This window comes from Oncorhynchus keta, chromosome 21 (assembly GCF_023373465.1).
Source record: "Oncorhynchus keta strain PuntledgeMale-10-30-2019 chromosome 21, Oket_V2, whole genome shotgun sequence".
NCBI classification, from domain to species: domain Eukaryota; kingdom Metazoa; phylum Chordata; class Actinopteri; order Salmoniformes; family Salmonidae; genus Oncorhynchus; species Oncorhynchus keta.
Window position 1 is genome coordinate 7,864,922 of NC_068441.1, and position 20,186 is coordinate 7,885,107.

A 20,186-nucleotide genomic window follows, 5' to 3' on the forward strand; every position below is an offset into this window, starting at 1 on the left:
CGAGGTGTCTGGGCAGCAAGCGGCGTGTTGTGGGGATTCATCATAACACAAAACGCTATAACCCGTAGAGTTGCTTTACACGAGGGTCTTTTCTACTGTACTCTCCTGGACTCGACATCTGGGCTTTTCAATTAGCGGCCCTCAGTGGCCAAAGTAATCTCTTTACTAAGTGGAAATTGATTGACCATCTGATGCCATCGATTTGCCAGAGAGTCCAATCACCTGTGTCCCGGGTGGGAAGGAGTCCCTAGAATTGAATGCAGTAGTGACGGGGCCCTCCAGGACCAGAATTGAATAGCCCTGTTCGACATTCGGTACAACCAACATAGTGCAACGCAACGCTTGTCTGGCTTTACAGCAGCGCCACCTGCTGGTGCATAAGGGCACGACGTGGCCTTGCTCAATAACCCCCCCTTTCTTTAGCAATAAGAGTCTGACAGAGACTCACCAACTCAGCAGCATGCCAGGCCTGCTGCTTCTCTCTCCCTTAGATTCCCGGCATTAATATACACTCTATTACAGAAGTAGAACACACACACACGCATGCATGACGTGTGTGTGTGTGTTCTGTGGCAGCTAAATGCCATTTCAGGTTCTCCTCGCATGCTGGGGCCACAGCAGTCGCAGTGCTGACTGACTGACTGACTGACTGCGTCTCTCTACAATACAAGCAATGCACCTCTTCGACCAGCTACACGCAAATGATGACTCCGAACAAAATCCTCAAACATGTTTGTTTTACCTTGTTTAATAATCATGATGATTAACTGGAAAAGTGCAGACGAGGAATCTCAGTGAGGTGGAAGAGTTTAGATACGAGCACAAACAAACCTCGTCAAGCACATTTGGAATAATTACATAATGCTTCTTTTCTCCCAGTTGTTAAGTTAATCCTCAGAATATGTCATACTGGACCGTGTCTGTCAGGGACTCTGCACAGCTCTTAGAACTGAAACGTAAAGGGAGAACCCACTCAAAACAATCACTTGGTGTTTGTTTCATTAGTCCACTGCTGATACAGTCCCGAACTTGACTGCTGGCGAAACATTTTTCAGGATAATTTGCGTCATCAATGATGATGCGGCCGGAGACACTTTGCTTCTTGAAACTCCCAACATCTTGAAAACTTGACTGTTGACCTTCAAAACATTTTGGGACTGTATCAACAGTGGACTAATGAAACAAATATCAAATTATAGTTTAAGTGGATTTGCCCATTAACTGCACATCATGAAGGGAACCAACTAATGGCAGCTTTCTGGGGACAGGGAGACCAACAGGAAGGGGACACCACAGACAGCAGAGCCACATCCTGTGTCACCAGAGCCACTGCTCACTAGGCTTAATGTTTGTGTGACTGACTAGTACTCAGTCCCAGTCATTTCAGCCATTTCTGGAAAAGTGTCACTCTCTCGTTCCTCTACCAAGAGCATTGGTGTGTATCATTGGCGGACCAGCGTCCAATCATTTATTGGGATTTATATAACCCAATGACATGAGTTAAAGCAACAGCCCCGAGGCCTGTTCTGTGGTGCTCGTCTTTAAGAGAACCTCTGCTGTGGCTCCCTAACTGTCTGTTACTCTGACTGTCGCGTGGTCAACGTCAAAACGGTCCTGTCCTGTCTGTCACGGTGACATCATTTGCATTTTTCTGTAGTCCGAACTCTGATTTGTGACAGAATGTGACAGAATGTTTTGATTGGTCAAGGTCAGTGGGAGGGCGGGATGCTCTAGTGATTGACAGCTCTAACGCCCGGTCTGAGATCAGGATCGTCAATGACAGGGCTCAAGAGAACCCTCAGGGGAGAAGAGAAGAACAACGAGTTCAGACAGTTTCTGTCTTTCCCCTTCTCCTTATCACCCTCCTCTCTTAGTACCTTTCTCCTTCTCCTAGCATTCTCCCTCTGTTCCCACAGACACACACCTCTAGTTCCTCCCTTATTCCTTCCTCCCCACCCTGCAAACCCCAGGTATATAATTGTATTATTGCAATCCCAAATGCTCTGTAACAGGTGGTTGATTTCTTAAATGTAATGTTTTATCTCTGTGTGTATTTTCAGATGTGTTTTACATAGGGTTGCTCTCCTTACCTCATCTTTGGCCACTGGGGCGATTAGGCATCAACACACATGTCATACGAACACACACTCATGGGTGATGCTTTGTGGTTGGAGTCTCTGTTCACCTGGCTTCGCTGTATAGGAGCCGGGAGCCTCAGTCTCCACACCGTATTATCAGTTGAGCTCAAATCATTCATCGCACACTTGAAATTACAGTGTGCTCACGGACTGATTTGAGCGATGATGATTTTTGTAAATTCTGATTTAACTATTGTTAAATATGCATTTCTTGCCCATTTTGAAAACACGGGACCTAAAAAAAAAAAAAAAATGACTGTAATGTCAAATATATTTATAGTTGTCTCTGTATTACCGGAGAATCCTATGTTAAGATGTACTTTGTACATACAATGTTGTACATTACAGAGGTACACTGTTTTTCTGGTACAATATTGTACAGTAATAGCAATAGTAGCTTAATCAAATAGGTCTTATATAATTATATGTCTAGTTCTTGTAGTAGACTTTTTTTTTTTTTTAAATAAACATCTCTTGCTATAAAAGGTCTCTGCGTTGGTGGGGAGATTATCATGACAAATCAAATCAAATTTTATTTGTCACATACACATGGTTAGCAGATGTTAATGCGAGTGTAGCGAAATGCTTGTGCTTCTAGTTCCGACAATGCAGTAATAACCAACGAGTAATCTAACTAACAATTCCAAAACTACTGTCTTATACACAGTGTAAGGGGATAAGGAATATGTACATAAGGATATATGAATGAGTGATGGTACAGAGCAGCATACAGTAGATGGTATCGAGTACAGTATATACATATGAGATGAGTGTGTAGACAAAGTAAACAAAGTGGCATAGTTAAAGTGGCTAGTGATACATGTATTACATAAGGATGCAGTCGATGATATAGAGTACAGTATATACGTATGCATATGAGATGAATAATGAGATGACAGTGACGATGGTTTGCAATGCATCTGGTTCTGTCTTCTCTCTCCTACACACACACACACACACACACACACACACAGGCAGGATGAGACTTTTTGCATTCACCACTTGTGTCTACAGAAGTGCTGCATCCACAGGACTGTATTACGGAGAGAGGGAGCAAACACGGCGCCCGTGTCGACGAAGAGATGGTTGTCCCCTCCATCAGAGACGTCCTACCATAGATATATGAACATATGTTCATTAAGGGGTCAGGAGATCATTTAGTGTAGGAAACCTCAAGGAACACCCCTCACAGTTCTCTCTAATAGTCCAGACCTGGACATCATAATCAATATGAATATTATTATCTTTACATCGTCAAAACCTGGATTTTCAAAATGGAAGTTTCCAATAAATTACAGTAGGCCATGTGAAATCAAGACCAATGAGCTTTGTGGGAGGCAACCCGACTGTATAGAGCGATGTAGTAGGCAATATCAACCACTAGATGTCACCAGAGCCTACCTTTGAAGCTGGCTGGTTCAAAATTCGGACGTTACAGCACTGCACCGAAACTTTCATAGAATCGAAGGGTATCCATTATATTGATAAGATAGTCGAGTGATCGCTCTAACAATATACATACATGTCCTCAAAGGTGGAAGGCAGGGAAGTGGTGGGACCATTCTAGACAATGAAAGGGCAGGTACGCGCCTGAACAGCAGGTACAACAATTGAGTTGGTTTCGTTCACTTATATCAGTGCACTCATAACAACCTAACCATTACGAAACTTATGTAAAATAAGCAATTAAAAAAAAAAATTGTCAAGCAAATTCGACCCTCTGTCATTGATCTCCATACCAAAACGATTCAACTCATTTTTATGGACAGATTTTGGGCAGAGTAAATCTTCAAAGATAACCCCATTCAGTGACGGAGAATACATTGGGAATTGCCATCGGATTTGTTGGGAAACGTCAGAGAAATCCGAGTGTGCAATCGAATAACGTTGGTAGGATACTTTTATTCAATTAATAGATACTTTTTGGGGGGAGGGACAAAATTGGCAATACTTTCCAATCCGTTTTCAAAGATGTATTTGACTATTGTCTGCAGTGTTGTGTAGAAAATAGTTGTATGGGTCTATTTGCTGTGTTTAACAACGCCCTGTCAGAAATCCCATCACATTTTTTATTTATTTTACCTTTTTTTAACCAGGCAAGTCAGTTAAGAACACATTCTTATTTTCAATGACGGCCTGGGAACAGTGGGTTAACTGCCTGTTCAGGGGCAGAACGACAGATTTGTACCTTGTCAGCTCGGGGGTTTGAACTCGCAACCTTCCGGTTACTAGTCCAACGGTCCCGTATGAGAACGTTTTTACATTGCATCCTCGGCTGCATCAGATGTGTATCAACGGTACCGTAGACGTATGATTCTGGCCAGTTGTATGTATCATGTAATGTAACCGGTAGTCTCTCTATTCACTCGACAATTTGAGAACTTCGTTCACTTGTTTACCTTTCAGACAGCAGCGAAGTCCACATTTCCTCTGACTGCATTCTTGATTTCCTGTCAATGGGGTTCATTCTGAAGAGAACGTGTTTCTGTTCTTGACACAGCCTACATTCCATACCTCAGCCAACCAGACCCCTCCAAAAAGGACAGAGAAAATGATGGTGAGCACAGCCAACTAACTACCTGTGGTCACTGGAAGATGTGCTTGGGCAGGGTACCACCGCCAGCATCTATAAGGCCCGCAACAAGGTAGGACTCCAAACTCCCCCTTACAAAAAATATTGCAGTTAACACTTCTTCGGTGGGGTTTATAGGCGCTTGGCATCCATTGTTATGGTACATTACCACCTATTGTACTGGAGTGTGGGCCAGAGACAGGGAGACATTTAAAAAAAAAAAAATTGAACATTTATTTAACTAGGCAAGTCCGTTAAGAACAAATTCTTATTTACAATGACGGCCTACACCGGCCAAACCCGGACGACGCTGGGCCAATTGTGCTGCGCCCTATGGGACTCACAATCAGCCTTTCGAAACCAAGGTGTCTGTAGTGATGCCTCAAACTACCTGCCAGGCCTGTTGCTCTTAAAGATAACATATTTGGGACTACATTCAATTACGTTCTACTCAATATACTCTGAACTCATTTCCTGTATCTCATTCTCCCTCATACTAGATGTCAGCCTCTCTTTCCCTCTCTTTACTCTCCACACTGCAGCAATACATGCTCCACAGTCTCTGTTTCCTGTCAATAATCACACTTTCCTGTTGGATGCTTTCCTATCACATTTAAGGTCTTAATCTACTGGCTGTGTCCCACCCTTAATCTACTGGCTGTGTCCCACCCTTAATCTACTGGCTGTGTCCCACCCTTAATCTACTGGCTGTGTCCCACCCTTAATCTACTGGCTGTGTCCCACCCTTAATCTACTGGCTGTGTCCCACCCTTAATCTACTGGCTGTGTCCCACCCTTAATCTACTGGCTGTGTCCCACCCTTAATCTACTGGCTGTGTCCCACCCTTAATCTACTGGCTGTGTCCCACCCTTAATCTACTGGCTGTGTCCCACCCTTAATCTACTGGCTGTGTCCCACCCTTAATCTACTGGCTGTGTCCCACCCTTAATCTACTGGCTGTGTCCCACCCTTCATCTACTGGCTGTATCCCACCCTTAATCTTGTAAAAAAATTATCTCCCCTCTTATGTCCCTTCCTGCCATCCTCCCCAACTTTCCTCTGTACTTGAAATAAATGCCTGCCCTTAATATCTCTATTCCACTGTTCCTGCTATCTCTGCACCATCACTGTCCATATCAGGCTTTTTGCCTCTGCCTTGCTCATTAAAACTACAACATCAACATTCCCACTACTAAGTGCTTGTTTAGCCAGTATATCAGCTGCCTCATTCCCCTCCACCCCCACATGGACATGGACCCAAGTAAATCTTATCTGTATACCCATCTGTCTCATCCTGCCATGGGTTTGTAGCATCTTATCAAGCAGGTCTGATCTGCTACGTGACCTAAAGGACTGGAGACTCATCAACACTGCACATGAATTAGAGCAAGTAACTACATCCTTTACCCTCTGCAAGGCCAACAGAATGGCCATCAGCTCTGCCGTATATACAGCCAGATGATCTGTAATACGTTTCCTGACTGCCACCCCATGTTCCTGCACTAGAAATCCTGACCCAGTAGGTCCTGTCCTTGGATCTTTTGTACCATCTGACTAAACTCCCTTCCATGCAGTCCCATCTCCCTCACCTAGGTATTACCCACCCACCCAAAACTCGTGTCCACCCTCTCAAAGTTTCTCCCATATAACCTCAAGCATACCTCATCTCCCATCTTCCTCCTGGTAAAGAACACTGAGTTCTCTACAGAGAACCTGAACCCCCACATTAATGCCTGCCACTCTACCTCATTAATTGCTTCCTGTACCTTCCTGACTATGTAATGGCACATTTGCCATCTGCAAATAACGACCTCCCAATGTCCGGCCGTACCTTAGAGTAAACATAATTGATCATGATTGAGAACAACAGAGGACTAATCACGCTTCCCTGCGGTGTACCGTTATCCACCAGGTAGCTGCCTGAGAGAGACTTCCCCACCCTCACTTGGATAGACCTTCCAAACAGGAAATCCTTTAGCCAGTTGTACGTTCTTCCTCCTACCGCCATAATATCAAGCTTGATTAACGACCCCTCCTTCCACATCATATCATACGGCTTCTCCACATCAAAAAAGACAGCTACAACAGTCTCCTTGTTCACCTGAGTCTTCCTGACCTCTGCTTCCAAGCAGAGCACTGGGTCCATAGTTCTCCTACCCTTCCTGAACCCACTCTGATGTGGCGATACTAGCCCCCTGCTCTCCAGGAAGTATTGTCCCACACTCCTCCGTCCAGCACGGGACTGTTTCCTCCTCTTCCTCCCTGAACTCTTAAGGTATAACCTCAGTAGCTGCTCCCACTAACGTGGTTCTCACCCAGTTATTCATACTATCCACATCCCATCTCATATCCACCCGAGCCATCACCTCACTCAGCTCTTTAAACTGATCCCACTTTGCAACCTGCTTCCTTGCCTCACACCCACTAGATGCCACGCTATGAGCACCCACACAGCTGCAGCGCGTAGGTTGTTCACCATCCCCACACTTCCCATACTCATGCTCCCCTCCACACCTGGCACCTTTTCTCTTTACAGGCTGTTGCCACATGCCCATACTTCTGGCAGTTCTAATATCTTCAAGGCTTCGGTACATAAGCCCTCCCCTAATAACTCGTATATCCTATGGTCACTTTGTCAGTAACCGGTCCTTGGAAGGGTAACATAATTGACGGGCTGTCTCCTCTCACTCCACCCCTTGTTGTTGGCAACCTTTGAACATCCACTAGAGCTCTTCCTCTCAAGTTGTGGCTTTCCTCTTTTATTGCCGACACTCACAGGCCGCGAACTTGGCGGGAACTGGAACACGCTGTCGTACACGTCGATCCAGAGCATCACTAACATGCTCGATGGGTGACATGTCTGGTGAGTATGCAGGCCATGGAAGAACTGGGACATTTTCAGCATCCAGGAATTGTGTAAAGATCCTTGCGACATGGGGCCGTGCATTATCATGCTGAAACATGAGGTGATGGTGGGGGATGAATGGGATGACAATGGGCCTTGGGATCTCTGTGCATTCAAATTGCCATCGATAAAAAGCAACTGTTTGTTGTCAGTAGCTTATGCTGGCCATACCATAACCCTACCGCCACCATGGGGCACTCTGTTCACAACGTTGACATCCGCAAACCGCTAGCCCACACAACACCATACTCATGGTCTGCGGTGAGGGTGGTTGAATGTATTGCCAAATTCTCTAAAACATCGGTGTTTCTCTGGCAACAGCTCTGGTGGACATTCCTGCAGTCAGCGTGCCAATTGCAAGCTTCACCAAAACTTGAGAGATCTGTGACATTGTGTTGTGTGACAAAACTGCACATTTTAGAGTGACCCTTTATTGTCGCCAGCACAAGGTGCACCTGTGTAATAATCATGCTGTTTAATCAGCTTCTTTATATGCCACAGAAGTTAGGAACCAATATACACAGGCAGTTCGGAAAGCAAAGGCTAGCTTTTTCAAACAGAAACTTCAAAAAGTTCTGGGACACTGTAAAGTCCAATAACAGCACCTCCTCCCAGCTGCCCACTGCACTGAGGCTAGGAAACAATGTCACCACCAATAAATCCATGACGATTGAGAATTTCAATAAGCATTTCTCTACGACTGGCCTTGCTTTCCACCTGGCTACCCCCATCCCGATCAACAGCCCTGCACCCCCCACAGCAATTTGCCCAAGCATCCCCCAGTCTCTATGGGGGTGTCACAGGGTTCTATTCTCGGACGACTCTTTACTCTGTATATATCAATGATGTCGCTCTTGCTGCTGGTGATTCTCTGATCCACCTCTACGCAGACGACACCATTCTGTATACTTCTGGCCCTTCTTGGACACTGTGTTAACTAACCTCCAGACGAGCTTCAATGCCATACAACTCTCCTTCCGTGGTCTCCGACTGCTCTTAAATGCAAGTAAAACTAAATGCATGCTCTTTAACCGGTCGCTACCAGCACCTGCCCGCCCGCCCGTCCAGCATCACTACTCTGGACGGTTCTGACTTAGAATATGTGGACATCTACAAATACCTAGGTGTCTGGCTAGACTGTTAACTCTCCTTCCAGACTCACATTAAGCATCTCTAATCCAAAATTAAATCTAGAATCTGCTTCCTATTTCGCAACAAACAGTTTTTTACCTTCATCAAACCTGATTAGTCATGCCCCCCCCCCCCCCTCTCTCTCTGTCTGTAGCTGAGGAGTAAACCGAGGGTGTTGGTGATGGAGTATTGTTCAGGAGGCAGTCTGCCCAGTCTGCTGGTGGAGCCAGAGAACGCCTTCGGCGTTAGGAGCCGGGGGATGAGAAGGTGTGCCTCCCCCCAATCATTTGGATGAACCATGCATCCTATTTCTTCTAGTGCACGGGATGAACCATCTGCGTGAGAACAGGGTGGTGCATCGGGATATTAAGCCTGGGAACATCATTGGTCAAGTGGGAGAGGACGGGAGGTCCATCTATAAGCTAACAGAATTTGGAGCGGCCAGAGAACGATGAGAAGTTTGTCTCCCTCTACGGGACAGAGGAATACGTGGTGAGAGAGAGAGAGGGGTGGTGGTGGAGAGAAAAACGGGGAGGCTATGGGGAGAAGAGGGGAAAGGTAAGCGACAGCTTAGTTTATTAGGATCCCCATTAGCTACTGCACATGCTGCAGCTACTCTTCCTGAGGTCCACATAACATGTACAAGTACATGACAAAGCACAGGGCAGTTATAGACAAGAACAACGGGACGGAGAGGAGAGATTACTTTGAATGTTGTCTCAGACCTGTCTGAGCGTGCAGTGTTTCCTAAACCTCAGCAGATAACATAAGGTAGGACAGGTTATGGTATTTAGCGTGTGTGTGTGTGTGTGTGTGTGGCACCCAGACATATATGAGTGTGCAGTGATGTGGAAACCTCAGCAGAAGGCCTATGGTGTGAGTGCTGACCTGTGGAGTATTGGAGTGACGTTTTACCACGCTGCCGCCAGTACTTCACCCTTCACACCCTACGGAGGACCCCGCAAGAACAAGCCCACCATGTAAGTCTGTGTGTGTTGTGTGTTTCATAGCTCCAACAGTTGGTGTGTGTGTAATTACGATGTGCAACCTGGAATTACATTGAAATGAACAAGTTATTGCCATTTTATTGATTTGGGATTCATCAAAACACAACACCAGATGAAACAGGACAGGACAATAAAACGCTGGTGTCTTCCTTCTCCTCTGCTCCCACTCTCCCCCTGTCGGTGCCGTGCAGGTATAAGATCACCACAGAGAAGCCGGTTGGGGCCATTGCTGGAGTCCAGAGGGTTGACGACGGCCCTATAGAGTGGAGTTACCGCCTGCCACAGAGCTGCCAGCTCTGTCGGTACCTCTCACTCTTCCACTTCTTCTCCCCCCTCCCCTCTGTGTGTAGGGGTCTGAGTGGTCAACTGGTGGTGCCAGTGTTAGCTGGGATACTGGAGGCAGACCAGGAGAAGTGTTGGGCATTTGGCCAGTTATTTTTTGCCACCACAGACATACTACAGAGAGTCTCGGTCCATCTGCTCTGCCTGCAACAGGCCGCAGCTCACCGCATATACATTCACCACCACAACACGTGAGTATACACACACACCACACACCACACACACACACACACGCCAGTCTTCACTCACACCCACCTGCTCTTTCACTTCACACACAGGCCAATCATAGGATCCAGCAGTGTTTGACCAACTGGAAGAGACAGTTAAAACTCCCTGAATGATCTGTTGACTGTGGTGGTTTTCTAGTTAGTAAATAAATCACTCTTGTTAATCAACCCCCCCCCCTTTTTTTTCTCCCCCATTCTCATCCTCTCCTCCCTCTCTTTCTTTCTTTTCTCCTCTGTCTAGGTGATCGTAGGAGTGGTCCAGCAGTACCTGATGATAATGCATTCCTTACACACAGGCAGAGAGGTACACACACACACACACACACACACACACACACACACACACACACACACACACACACACACACACACACACACACACACACACACACACACACACACACACACACACACACACACACACACACACACACACACACACGGTGCGTAGGGAGTGTGGCGACGTGATGCTTGGTAATCAGCACGGTCAACACGAGACTGCAGTCCTGCCACAGCTCTGAGCACAGACTACATACACTGAGTGACAAGACACACGGTCGCATACCAACATGTACAATCTCAGGCATTGTAACATTGCGAATGAACACCTAAACCGGTTGTAGGCAAACGTACAAAGTCAGCAGGGGATCAAATACTTTTTTCCCCTCACTGTATATGTACAGTGCCTTTGGAATGTAATTCAGACCCCTTTACTTTTTCCACATTACAGCCTTATTCTAAAATGTATTTTTTTTTTAAATCTCATAACAGTGCAAAAACAGGTTTTTAGAAATGTTTGCTAATTTACAAAAATACAAAACACTATTGAGTTTACATACAGTACCAGTCAAAAGTTTGGACACACTTACTCATTCCAGGGTTTTTCTTTATTTTGACTATTTTCTACATTGTACAATAATAATGAAGACATCAAAACTATGAAATAACCCATATGGAATCATGTAGTTACAAAATAAGTGTTAAACAAATATTTTTATTTTAAACAGTTGAAGTCGGAAGTTTACATACACCTTAGCCAAATACATTTAAACTCAGTTTCACAATTCCTGACATTTAATCCTAGTAAAAATAAAATTCCCTGTCTTAGGTCAGTTAGGATCACTACTTTATTTTAAGAATGTGAAATGTCAGTATAATAGTAGAGAGAATGATTTATTTCAGCTTTTATTTATTTCATCACATTCCCAGTGGGTCAGAAGTTTACATACACTCAATTAGCATTTGGTAACATTGCCTTTAAATTGTTTAACTTGGGTCAAACGTTATGGGTAGCCTTCCACAGCCTTCCCATAATAAGTTGGGTGAATTTTGGCCCATTCCTCCTGACAGTGCTGGTGTAACTGAGTCAGGTTTGTCGGCCTCCTTGCTCGCACACGCTTTTTCAGTTCTGCCCACAAATGTTCTATAGGATTGAGGTCAGGGCTTTGTGATGGCCATACCAATACCTTGACTTTGTTGTCCTTAAGCCATTTGCCACAACTTTGGAAGTATGCTTGGGATCATTGTCCATTTGGAATACCCATTTGCGAGCAAGCTTTAATTTCTTGACTGATGTCTTGAGATGTTGCTTCAATATATCCACATCATTTTCCGTCCTCATGATGCCATCTATTTTGTGAAGTGCACCAGTCCCTCCTGCAGCAAAGCTCCCTCACAACATGATGCTGCCACCCCCGTGCTTCACGGTTGGGATGGTGTTCTTCGGCTTGCAAGTCTCCCCCTTTTTCCTCCAAACATAACATTGGTCATTATGGCCAAACAGTTCAATTTGTTTCATCAGACCAGAGGACATTTCTACAAAAAGTGTGATCTTTGTCCCCATGTGCAGTTGCAAACCGTAGTCTGACTTTTTTTATGGCGGTTTAGGAGCAGTGGCTTCTTCCTTGCTGAGCGGCCTTTCAGGTTATGTCGTTATAGGACTTGTTTTACTGTGGATATAGATACTTTGTACCTGTTTCCTCCAGCATCTTCACAAGGTCCTTTGCTGTTGTTCTGGGATTGATTTGCACTTTTCGCACCAAAGTACGTTAATCTCTAGGAGGCAGAACGCGTCTCCTTCCTGAGCGGTATGATGGCTGCGTGGTCCTGTGGTGTTTACACTTATGTACTATTGTTTGTACAGATGAACGTGGTATCTTCAGGCATTTGGAAATTGCTCCCAAGGATGAACCAGACTTGTGGAGGTCGACAATTCTTTCTGAGGTCTTGGCTGGTTTCTTTTGATTTTCCCATGATGTCAAGCAAAGAGGCACTGAGTTTGAAGGTTGGCCTTGAAATACATCCACAGGTACACCTCCAATTGACTCAAGTGATGTCAATTAGCCTATCAGAAGTTTCTAAAGCCATGACCTCATTTTCTGGAATGTTCCAAGCTGTCAGTCAACTGTATGTAAACTTCTGACCCACTGGAATTGTGATTGTGAAATAATCTGTCTATAAACAATTGTTGGAAAAATTATGCACAACGTAGATGCACAAAGTAGATGTCCTAACAGACTTGCCAAAACTATAGTTTGTGAACAATACATTTGTGGAGTGGTTGAAAAACAAATTTGAATGACTCGAACCGAAGTGCATGTAAACCTCCGACTTAAACTGTGTATGTGTGTTTATGTATGTATGGGTGTGTGTGTGTATATATATACAGTGGGGCAAAAAGGCATTTAGTCAGCCACCAATTGTGCAAGTTCTCCCACTTAAAAAGATTATAGAGGCCTGTCATTTTCATCATAGGTACACTTCAACTATGACAGACAAAATGAGAAAAAAATCCAGAAAATCAAATTGTATGATTTTTAATGAATTTATTTGCAAATTATGGTGGAAAATAAACTTTTGTTATTGACCAAATACTTCTCAATACTTTGTTATATACCCTTTGTTGGCAATGACAGAGGTCAAACGTTTTCTGTAAGTCTTCACAAGGTTTTCACACACTGTTGCTGGTATTTTGGCCCATTCCTCCATGCAGATCTCCTCCAGAGCAGTGACGTTTTGGGGCTGTTGCTGGGCAACATGGACTTTCAACTCCCTCCAAAGATTTTCTATGGGGTTGAGATCTGGAGACTGGCTAGGCCACTCCAGGACCTTGAAATGCTTCTTACAAAGCCACTCCTTCGTTGCCCGGGCGGTGTGTTTGGGATCATTGTCATGCTGAAAGACCAAGCCACGTTTCATCTTCAATGCCCTTGCTGATGGAAGGAGGTTTTCACTCAAAATCTTACGATACATGGGCCCATTCATTCCTTCCTTTACACGGAGCAGTCGTCCTGGTCCCTTTGCAGAAAAACAGCCCCAAAGCATGATGTTTCCACCCCGTCCTTCACAGTAGGTATGGTGTTCTTTGGATGCAACTCAGCATTCTTTTTCCTCCAAACACGACGAGTTGAGTTTTTACCAAAATGTTCTATTTTGGTTTGATCTGACCATATGACATTCCAATCTTCTTCTGGATCATCCAAATGCTCTCTAGAAAACTTCAGACGGGCCTGGACATGTACTGGCTTAAGCAGGGGGACACGTCTGGCACTGCAGGATTTGAGTCCCTGGCGGCATAGTGTGTTACTGATGGTAGGCTTTGTTACTTTGGTCCCAGCTCTCTGCAGGTCATTCACTAGGTCCCCCTGTGTGGTTCTGGGATTTTTGCTCACCGTTCTTGTGATCATTTTGACCCCACAGGGTGAGATCTTGCGTGGAACCCCAGATCGAGGGAGATTATCAGTGGTCTTGTATGTCTTCCATTTCCTAATAATTGCTCCCACAGTTGATTTCTTCAAACCAAGCTGCTTACCTATTGCAGATTCAGAGAGCCAGAAATCTTGCTTGTTTGTAGGTGACCAAATACTTATTTTCCACCATAATTTGCAAATAAAATCATTAAAAATCCAACAATGGTATTTTCTGGATTTTTTCCCCTCATTTTGTCTGTCATAGTTGAAGTGTACCTATGATATATTACAGGCCTCTCATCTTTTTATGTGGGAGAACTTGCACATTTGGTGGCTGACTAAATACTTTTTTGCCCCACTGTAGGTAGGAACCATATGTACTGTCCCAGACAATTTTGCAGTAAATGAGATATGGGTAAATAAAGCTGTACTATAGTGTTACATGCTGACCACACTGCGTACGCGTGCACCATCACACGCATGTTGATTTTTGTCCACCCGCAACAGACGCGATCAGGACACTTAGGTTGGAATATCAAAATGAACTCTGAACCAACTATATTCATTTCTGGACAGGTCGAAAAGCGTTAAACATTTATGGTAATTTAGCTAGCTAGCTTGCTGTTGGTATCTAATTTGTCCTGGGATATAAACATTGGGATGTTATTTTACCTGAAATGCACAAGGTCCTCTACTGGGACAATTAATCCACATTTAAAAGGGTAAACCTAGTTTGTTTCTAGTAATCTCTCCTCCTTCAGGCTTCTTATGTGAACTTCATATGGTGGTTGGCAACATTGGTGCATTACCACCACCAACTTGACTGGAGTGTGGACCTCAGTTCATCTTTCAATCACCCACGTGGGTATATGCTCCTAAAAACCAATGAGGAGATGGGAGAGGTGGGACTTGCAGTGGGTCAAGCGTCACAAATAGAACCAAGTTCTATTTTAGCACCTGGTTACGCAGACGCGCTCGAGCAGTGTGGGTGCAGTGATGGAATAACATGTGTACATTTATTTTACAGCACTGGCGCGCATGCGACACGGGCGGTGTGGTCAGCGTGTTAGAAAACAAGCCTGGTGAACCAAACCACATGTTTTGTCCTGATGATACCGACGGACTAAACCACTTTGCTGCAGACAAAGTGAATATATTTCCAGGACAACTATCCATCAACAAGAACACCAATTGAGATTCCGGGCTCTTTTAAAAAAATAATAAAAAAATAAAAACATTTATTATTCTTACCTGTAACGGCATTCAGAGGTGGAAGAAGGAGAGGACCAAAGTGCAGCGTTTTAAGTGTTCATCTTTCTTTGAATGAAACTGAACACTTCAAAAACAAAACAACAAAGTGAAAACCGAAACAGTTCTATCTGGTGCAGACACACAAAGACTGAAAATTGCCACCCACAAAACACAAAGGAAAACAGGCTACCTAAATATGGTTCTCAATCAGGGACAACGATAGACAGCTGCCTCTGATTTGAGAACCATATCAGGCCAAACATAGAAATAGAAAAATTAACAGACTGCCCACCCCAACTCACGCCCTGACCATACTAAATAAAGACAAAACAAAGGAATAAAGGTCAGAACGTGACATTACCAGTGACTACAAATTTGATTCACTAATAAATGAAGCCAACTCAGGCATGGCAAAGTTTTCTGAATGGTTCCAGATAAACAAATTATTTCTAGGATTTTAGAAAAACATGGTGGTACAGATATTTGGACATAATTTGTAAAATATCTTAGATCCGCAGATTAAAAGAGTGGGATAATTTTGGCCATTTTCAAAGCTTTAGGAACAATAGCTGTCTTATTTCCGACATTGAATTGAGATAGCTGCCTTTTTATTATTCAACAGATGATTGATGATTTTCCAAGTTGACTTTACTGTATATTATTTGAAGATTCTTGGAATTTGGTGGTAAATATTTCAAGGATCATATGTCTTCACGGATCCACCTGCACCCGATCCGGGACCCGAGCGGGTCCGGATCCAGAATTTTAAATAACGTCTCAGGTATGTGTAATGTTAACTGACTTGTCCGGAAGTCAACCCATACAGACGAGAGAGATCCTTGCCTTTCACGAGAGTGGCCAATCGTAAGTCATCAAAACGGCAATAGGTTACAGTCATAGAGCCTCCGTGTGTGACAAAAGTTAGGAGATGCCTTGTCAATAGCAGATGGAATTAAAAGTTGAAGGATGCAACGACCAACAGCCAATAGGTAGGCTGCTACTAAATATTCTGAATGGAGTTGTTAGGATGAGAAAGCGTTAGCTAGATTAACTAGCTTGTCCCGGTTTGATGAAGTCAAGACAGATACTACGTAATACTACATAATATATATATATATATACACTGCTCAAAAAAATAAAGGGAACACTAAAATAACACATCCTAGATATGAATGAATTAAATATTCTTATTAAATACTTTGTTCTTTACATAGTTGAATGTGCTGACAACAAAATCACACAAATTATCAATGGAAATCAAATTTATCAACCCATGGAGGTCTGGATTTGGAGTCACACTCAAAATTAATGTGGAAAACCACACTACAGGCTGATCCAACTTTGATGTAATGTCCTTAAAACAAGTCAAAATTAGGCTCAGTATTGTGTGTGGCCTCCACGTGCCTGTATGACCTCCCTACAATGCCTGGGCATGCTCCTGATGAGGTGGCGGATGGTATCCTGAGGGATCTCCTCCCAGACCTGGACTAAAGCATCCAACTCCTGGACAGTCTGTGGTGCAACGTGGCGTTGGTGGATGGAGCGAGACATGATGTCCCAGATGTGCTCAATTGGATTCAGGTCTGGGGAACGGGCGGGCCAGTCCATAGCATCAATGCCTTCCTCTTGCAGGAACTGCTGACACACTCCAGCCACATGAGGTCTAGCATTGTCTTGCATTAGGAGGAACCCAGGGCCAACCGCATCAGCATATGGTCTCACAAGGGGTCTGAGGATCTCATCTCGGTACCTAATGGCAGTCAGGCTACCTCTGGCTGTGCGGCCCCCCACAGAAATGCCACCCCACACCATGACTGACCCACCGCCAAACCAGTCATGCTGGAGGATGTTGCAGGCAGCAGAATGTTCTCCACGGCGTCTCCAGACTCTGTCACGTCTGTCACATGTGCTCAGTATGAACCTGCTTTCATCTGTGAAGGGCACAGGGCGCCAGTGGCAAATTTGCCAATCTTGGTGTTCTCTGGCAAATGCCAAACGTCCTGCACGGTGTTGGCACAACCCCCCACCTGTGGACGTCGGGCCCTCATACCACCCTCATGGAGTCTGTTTCTGACCGTTTGAGCAGACACATGCACATTTGTGGCCTGCTGGAGGTCATTTTGCAGGGCTCTGACAGTGCTCCTCCTGCTCCTCCTTGCACAAAGGCGGAGGTAGCGGTCCTGCTGCTGGGTTGTTACCCTCCTACGGCCTCCTCCACGTCTCCTGATGTACTGGCCTGTCTCCTGGTAGCGCCTCCATGCTCTGGACACTACGCTGACAGACACAGCAAACCTTCTTGCCACAGCTCTCATTGATGTCCCATCCTGGATGAGCTGCACTACCTGAGCCACTTGTGTGGGTTGCAGACCCCGTCTCATGCTACCACTAGAGTGAAAGCACCGCCAGCATTCAAAAGTGACCAAAACATCAGCCAGGAAGCATAGGAACTGAGAAGTGGTCTGTGGTCCCCAGCTGCAGAACCACTCCTTTATTGGGGGTGTCTTGCTAATTGCCTATAATTTCCACCTGTTGTGTATTTCATTTGCACAACAGCATGTGACATTTATTGTCAATCAGTGTTGCTTCCTAAGTGGACAGTTTGATTTCACAGAAGTGTGATTGACTTGGAGTTACATTGTGTTGTTTAAGTGTTCCCTTTATTTTTTTGAGCAGTGTATATACATGTGTGTTTGTGTGTGTATATGTATATGGACATGCATACGTTCAAATTAGTGCTGACAGGTGTATAAAACCGCATCCCTTCAAATTCGTGCTGACAGGTGTATAAGATTGAGCACACAGCGACGCAGACAAACACTGGCTGTTGAATGGCCTTACTCCCAGAGCTCAGTGCCTTTCAACGTGGTACTGCCATAGGATGCCACCTTTCCAACAAGTCAGTTTGTCAAATGTCTGCCCTGCTAGTGCTGCTCCGGTCAACTGTAAGTGCTGTTGTGAAGTGGAAACATCTAGGAGCATAAAAAAGGCCCGGGTATGAAGTGGTAGGCCACACAAGCTCACAGAACGGGACCGCAGAGTGCTGAAGCACGTGGCGCGTAGATTTCTTCTGTCCTCAGTTGCAACACTCACTACCAAGTTCCAAACTGTCTCTGGAAGCAACGTCAGCACAATAACTGTTCTTCTGGAGCTTCATGAAATGGGTTTCCATGGCCGAGCAGCCACACAAGCCGAAGATCACCATGCTCAATGCCAAGTGTTGGCTGAAGTGGTGTAAACCTCACTGCCATTGGACTCTGGAGCAGTGGAAATGCGTTCTCTGGAGTGATGAATCACACTTCACCATCTGGCGGTCCAACAGACGAATCTGAGTTTGGCGGATGCTACCTGCCCCAATGCTAGAGTATACAATGACATTCGACACAATTCTGTGCGTCCAACTTTGTGGCAACAGTTTAGGGAAGGCACTTCAGCATGACAATGACCCTGTGCACAAAGCGAGGTCCTTACGTTTTTATTTTTTACATTTTAGTCATTTTAGCAGATGCTCTTATCCGGAGTGACTTACAGTAGTGAGTGCATACTTTTTAATACTGGTCCCCTGTGGGAATCGAACCCACAACCCTGGCGCTGCAAGCGTTATGCTCTACCTACTGAGCTACACGGCACTATACAATAATTTTTTTGTCAGAATCGGTGTGGAAGAACTTGACTGGCCTGCACACAGCCCTGACCTCAACCCCATCGATCACCTTGGATGAGTTGGAACACCGACTGCGAGCCAGGCCTAATCGCCCACAATCAGTGTCCGACCGCACTAATGCTCTTGTGGCTGAATGCTGCGTTGACTTGCCTCCAATGTTTCAACATCTAGTGGAATGCCTTCCCAGAATATATTTTTCTGCCGTTCTGTTTGGAACGGGTCTTTTTACATACATATGTGCGTGCGTAAGTGATTGGCTGCCTGCCTTCCTGCATGTGCGTGTAAAACCCTGTGTTTTTATTGTTGTGTGTCCAGGATGCACCGGATGAAGTAGGAGAGAGATAGTGGTGAGAGAATTTCCATGCAACAACCGCATCATCACTGAGTGGTCAGTGGCCTTTACCCCTAACGCCTAACTTTAGCGCCTTAACCCTAACCCTTAACTCTAACCTCCTATCCCTGCCAGATTACACATAGTTGGCTCCTCAATTGTTTAATCTGAAGGACAAACTGTAGTATCACTCATTAAGACGTGACGATTTGTCTCCTGCAGTTCTGGAGCTGTTAACTCTGCAACCATGCTGGAGCCTGATCGACCCAGACCCATGGGACTGTGACCAGGCAACCAGAGACACACAGAGACACACTGAAGACTGAATAATTCCTAGTGAGAAACTAACATAAAAAATATTGACATCTGTTTCTGTTCTGCTTTGTGATGAGAGAAGAGGACAGAGACAGATGTTCATCTGTCTCATGTCAAACCCATTCATGTACCAGTGGACGTGTGAAATCATATGATTTGTGTATGTTGTGATTGCCCTACGTCACGAGGGAGGACATCCAGTGAGTGACATCAGCTGCCTTCAGACATGCAGCACAAGGTGATTAAATACAATGCATTCGGAAAGTATTCAGACAACCTTGACTTGTGCCACATTTAGTTATGATACAGCCTTATTCTAAAAATTATTAAATTGTTTTTTCCCCCTCATCAATCTACACATAATACCACATAATGAGAAAGCAAAACCAGTTATTTTTAATTGTTGCACATTTATTACAAATAAAAAACTGAAATCACATTTACAGTGCCTTGCGAAAGTATTCGGCCCCCTTGAACTTTGCGACCTTTTGCCACATTTCAGGCTTCAAACATAAAGATATAAAACTGTATTTTTTTGTGAAGAATCAACAACAAGTGGGACACAATCATGAAGTGGAACGACATTTATTGGATATTTCAAACTTTTTTTTCAAAT

The 20,186-nt window shown here is 44.6% G+C and overlaps 2 protein-coding genes across 4 annotated transcripts in view; both read left to right on the top strand.

The window, feature by feature from the left end:
• The first annotated feature begins 4,549 nt into the window (after window positions 1-4,549).
• LOC118399740 (inhibitor of nuclear factor kappa-B kinase subunit epsilon-like) lies at window positions 4,550-10,627 on the top strand. 3 transcript variants are annotated; one of them, XM_035795993.2, is made up of 5 exons: window positions 4,550-4,783; window positions 8,902-9,239; window positions 9,574-9,727; window positions 9,946-10,287; window positions 10,565-10,627. In XM_035795993.2, the coding sequence occupies exons 3-5, from the start codon at window positions 9,594-9,596 to the stop codon at window positions 10,566-10,568; spliced, it is 480 nt and encodes a 159-aa protein (XP_035651886.1). In that variant the 5' UTR covers window positions 4,550-4,783; window positions 8,902-9,239; window positions 9,574-9,593; the 3' UTR covers window positions 10,569-10,627. The 3 variants fall into 3 exon arrangements, with proteins under 3 accessions (XP_035651886.1, XP_035651887.1, XP_035651885.1); XM_035795994.2 differs by having other exon boundaries at window positions 8,902-9,014; XM_035795992.2 differs by lacking the exons at window positions 4,550-4,783; window positions 8,902-9,239 and having other exon boundaries at window positions 9,277-9,727.
• A 9,061-nt stretch (window positions 10,628-19,688) lies between these two features.
• The window catches only part of LOC118400054 (ras association domain-containing protein 5-like), a 60,137-nt gene continuing 59,639 nt past the window's right edge, over window positions 19,689-20,186 (top strand). Inside the window, exon 1 of the mRNA XM_052473294.1 lies at window positions 19,689-19,808. The gene's annotated coding sequence lies outside the window, so the exon portion shown is untranslated. The remainder of the gene's footprint in view (window positions 19,809-20,186) is intronic.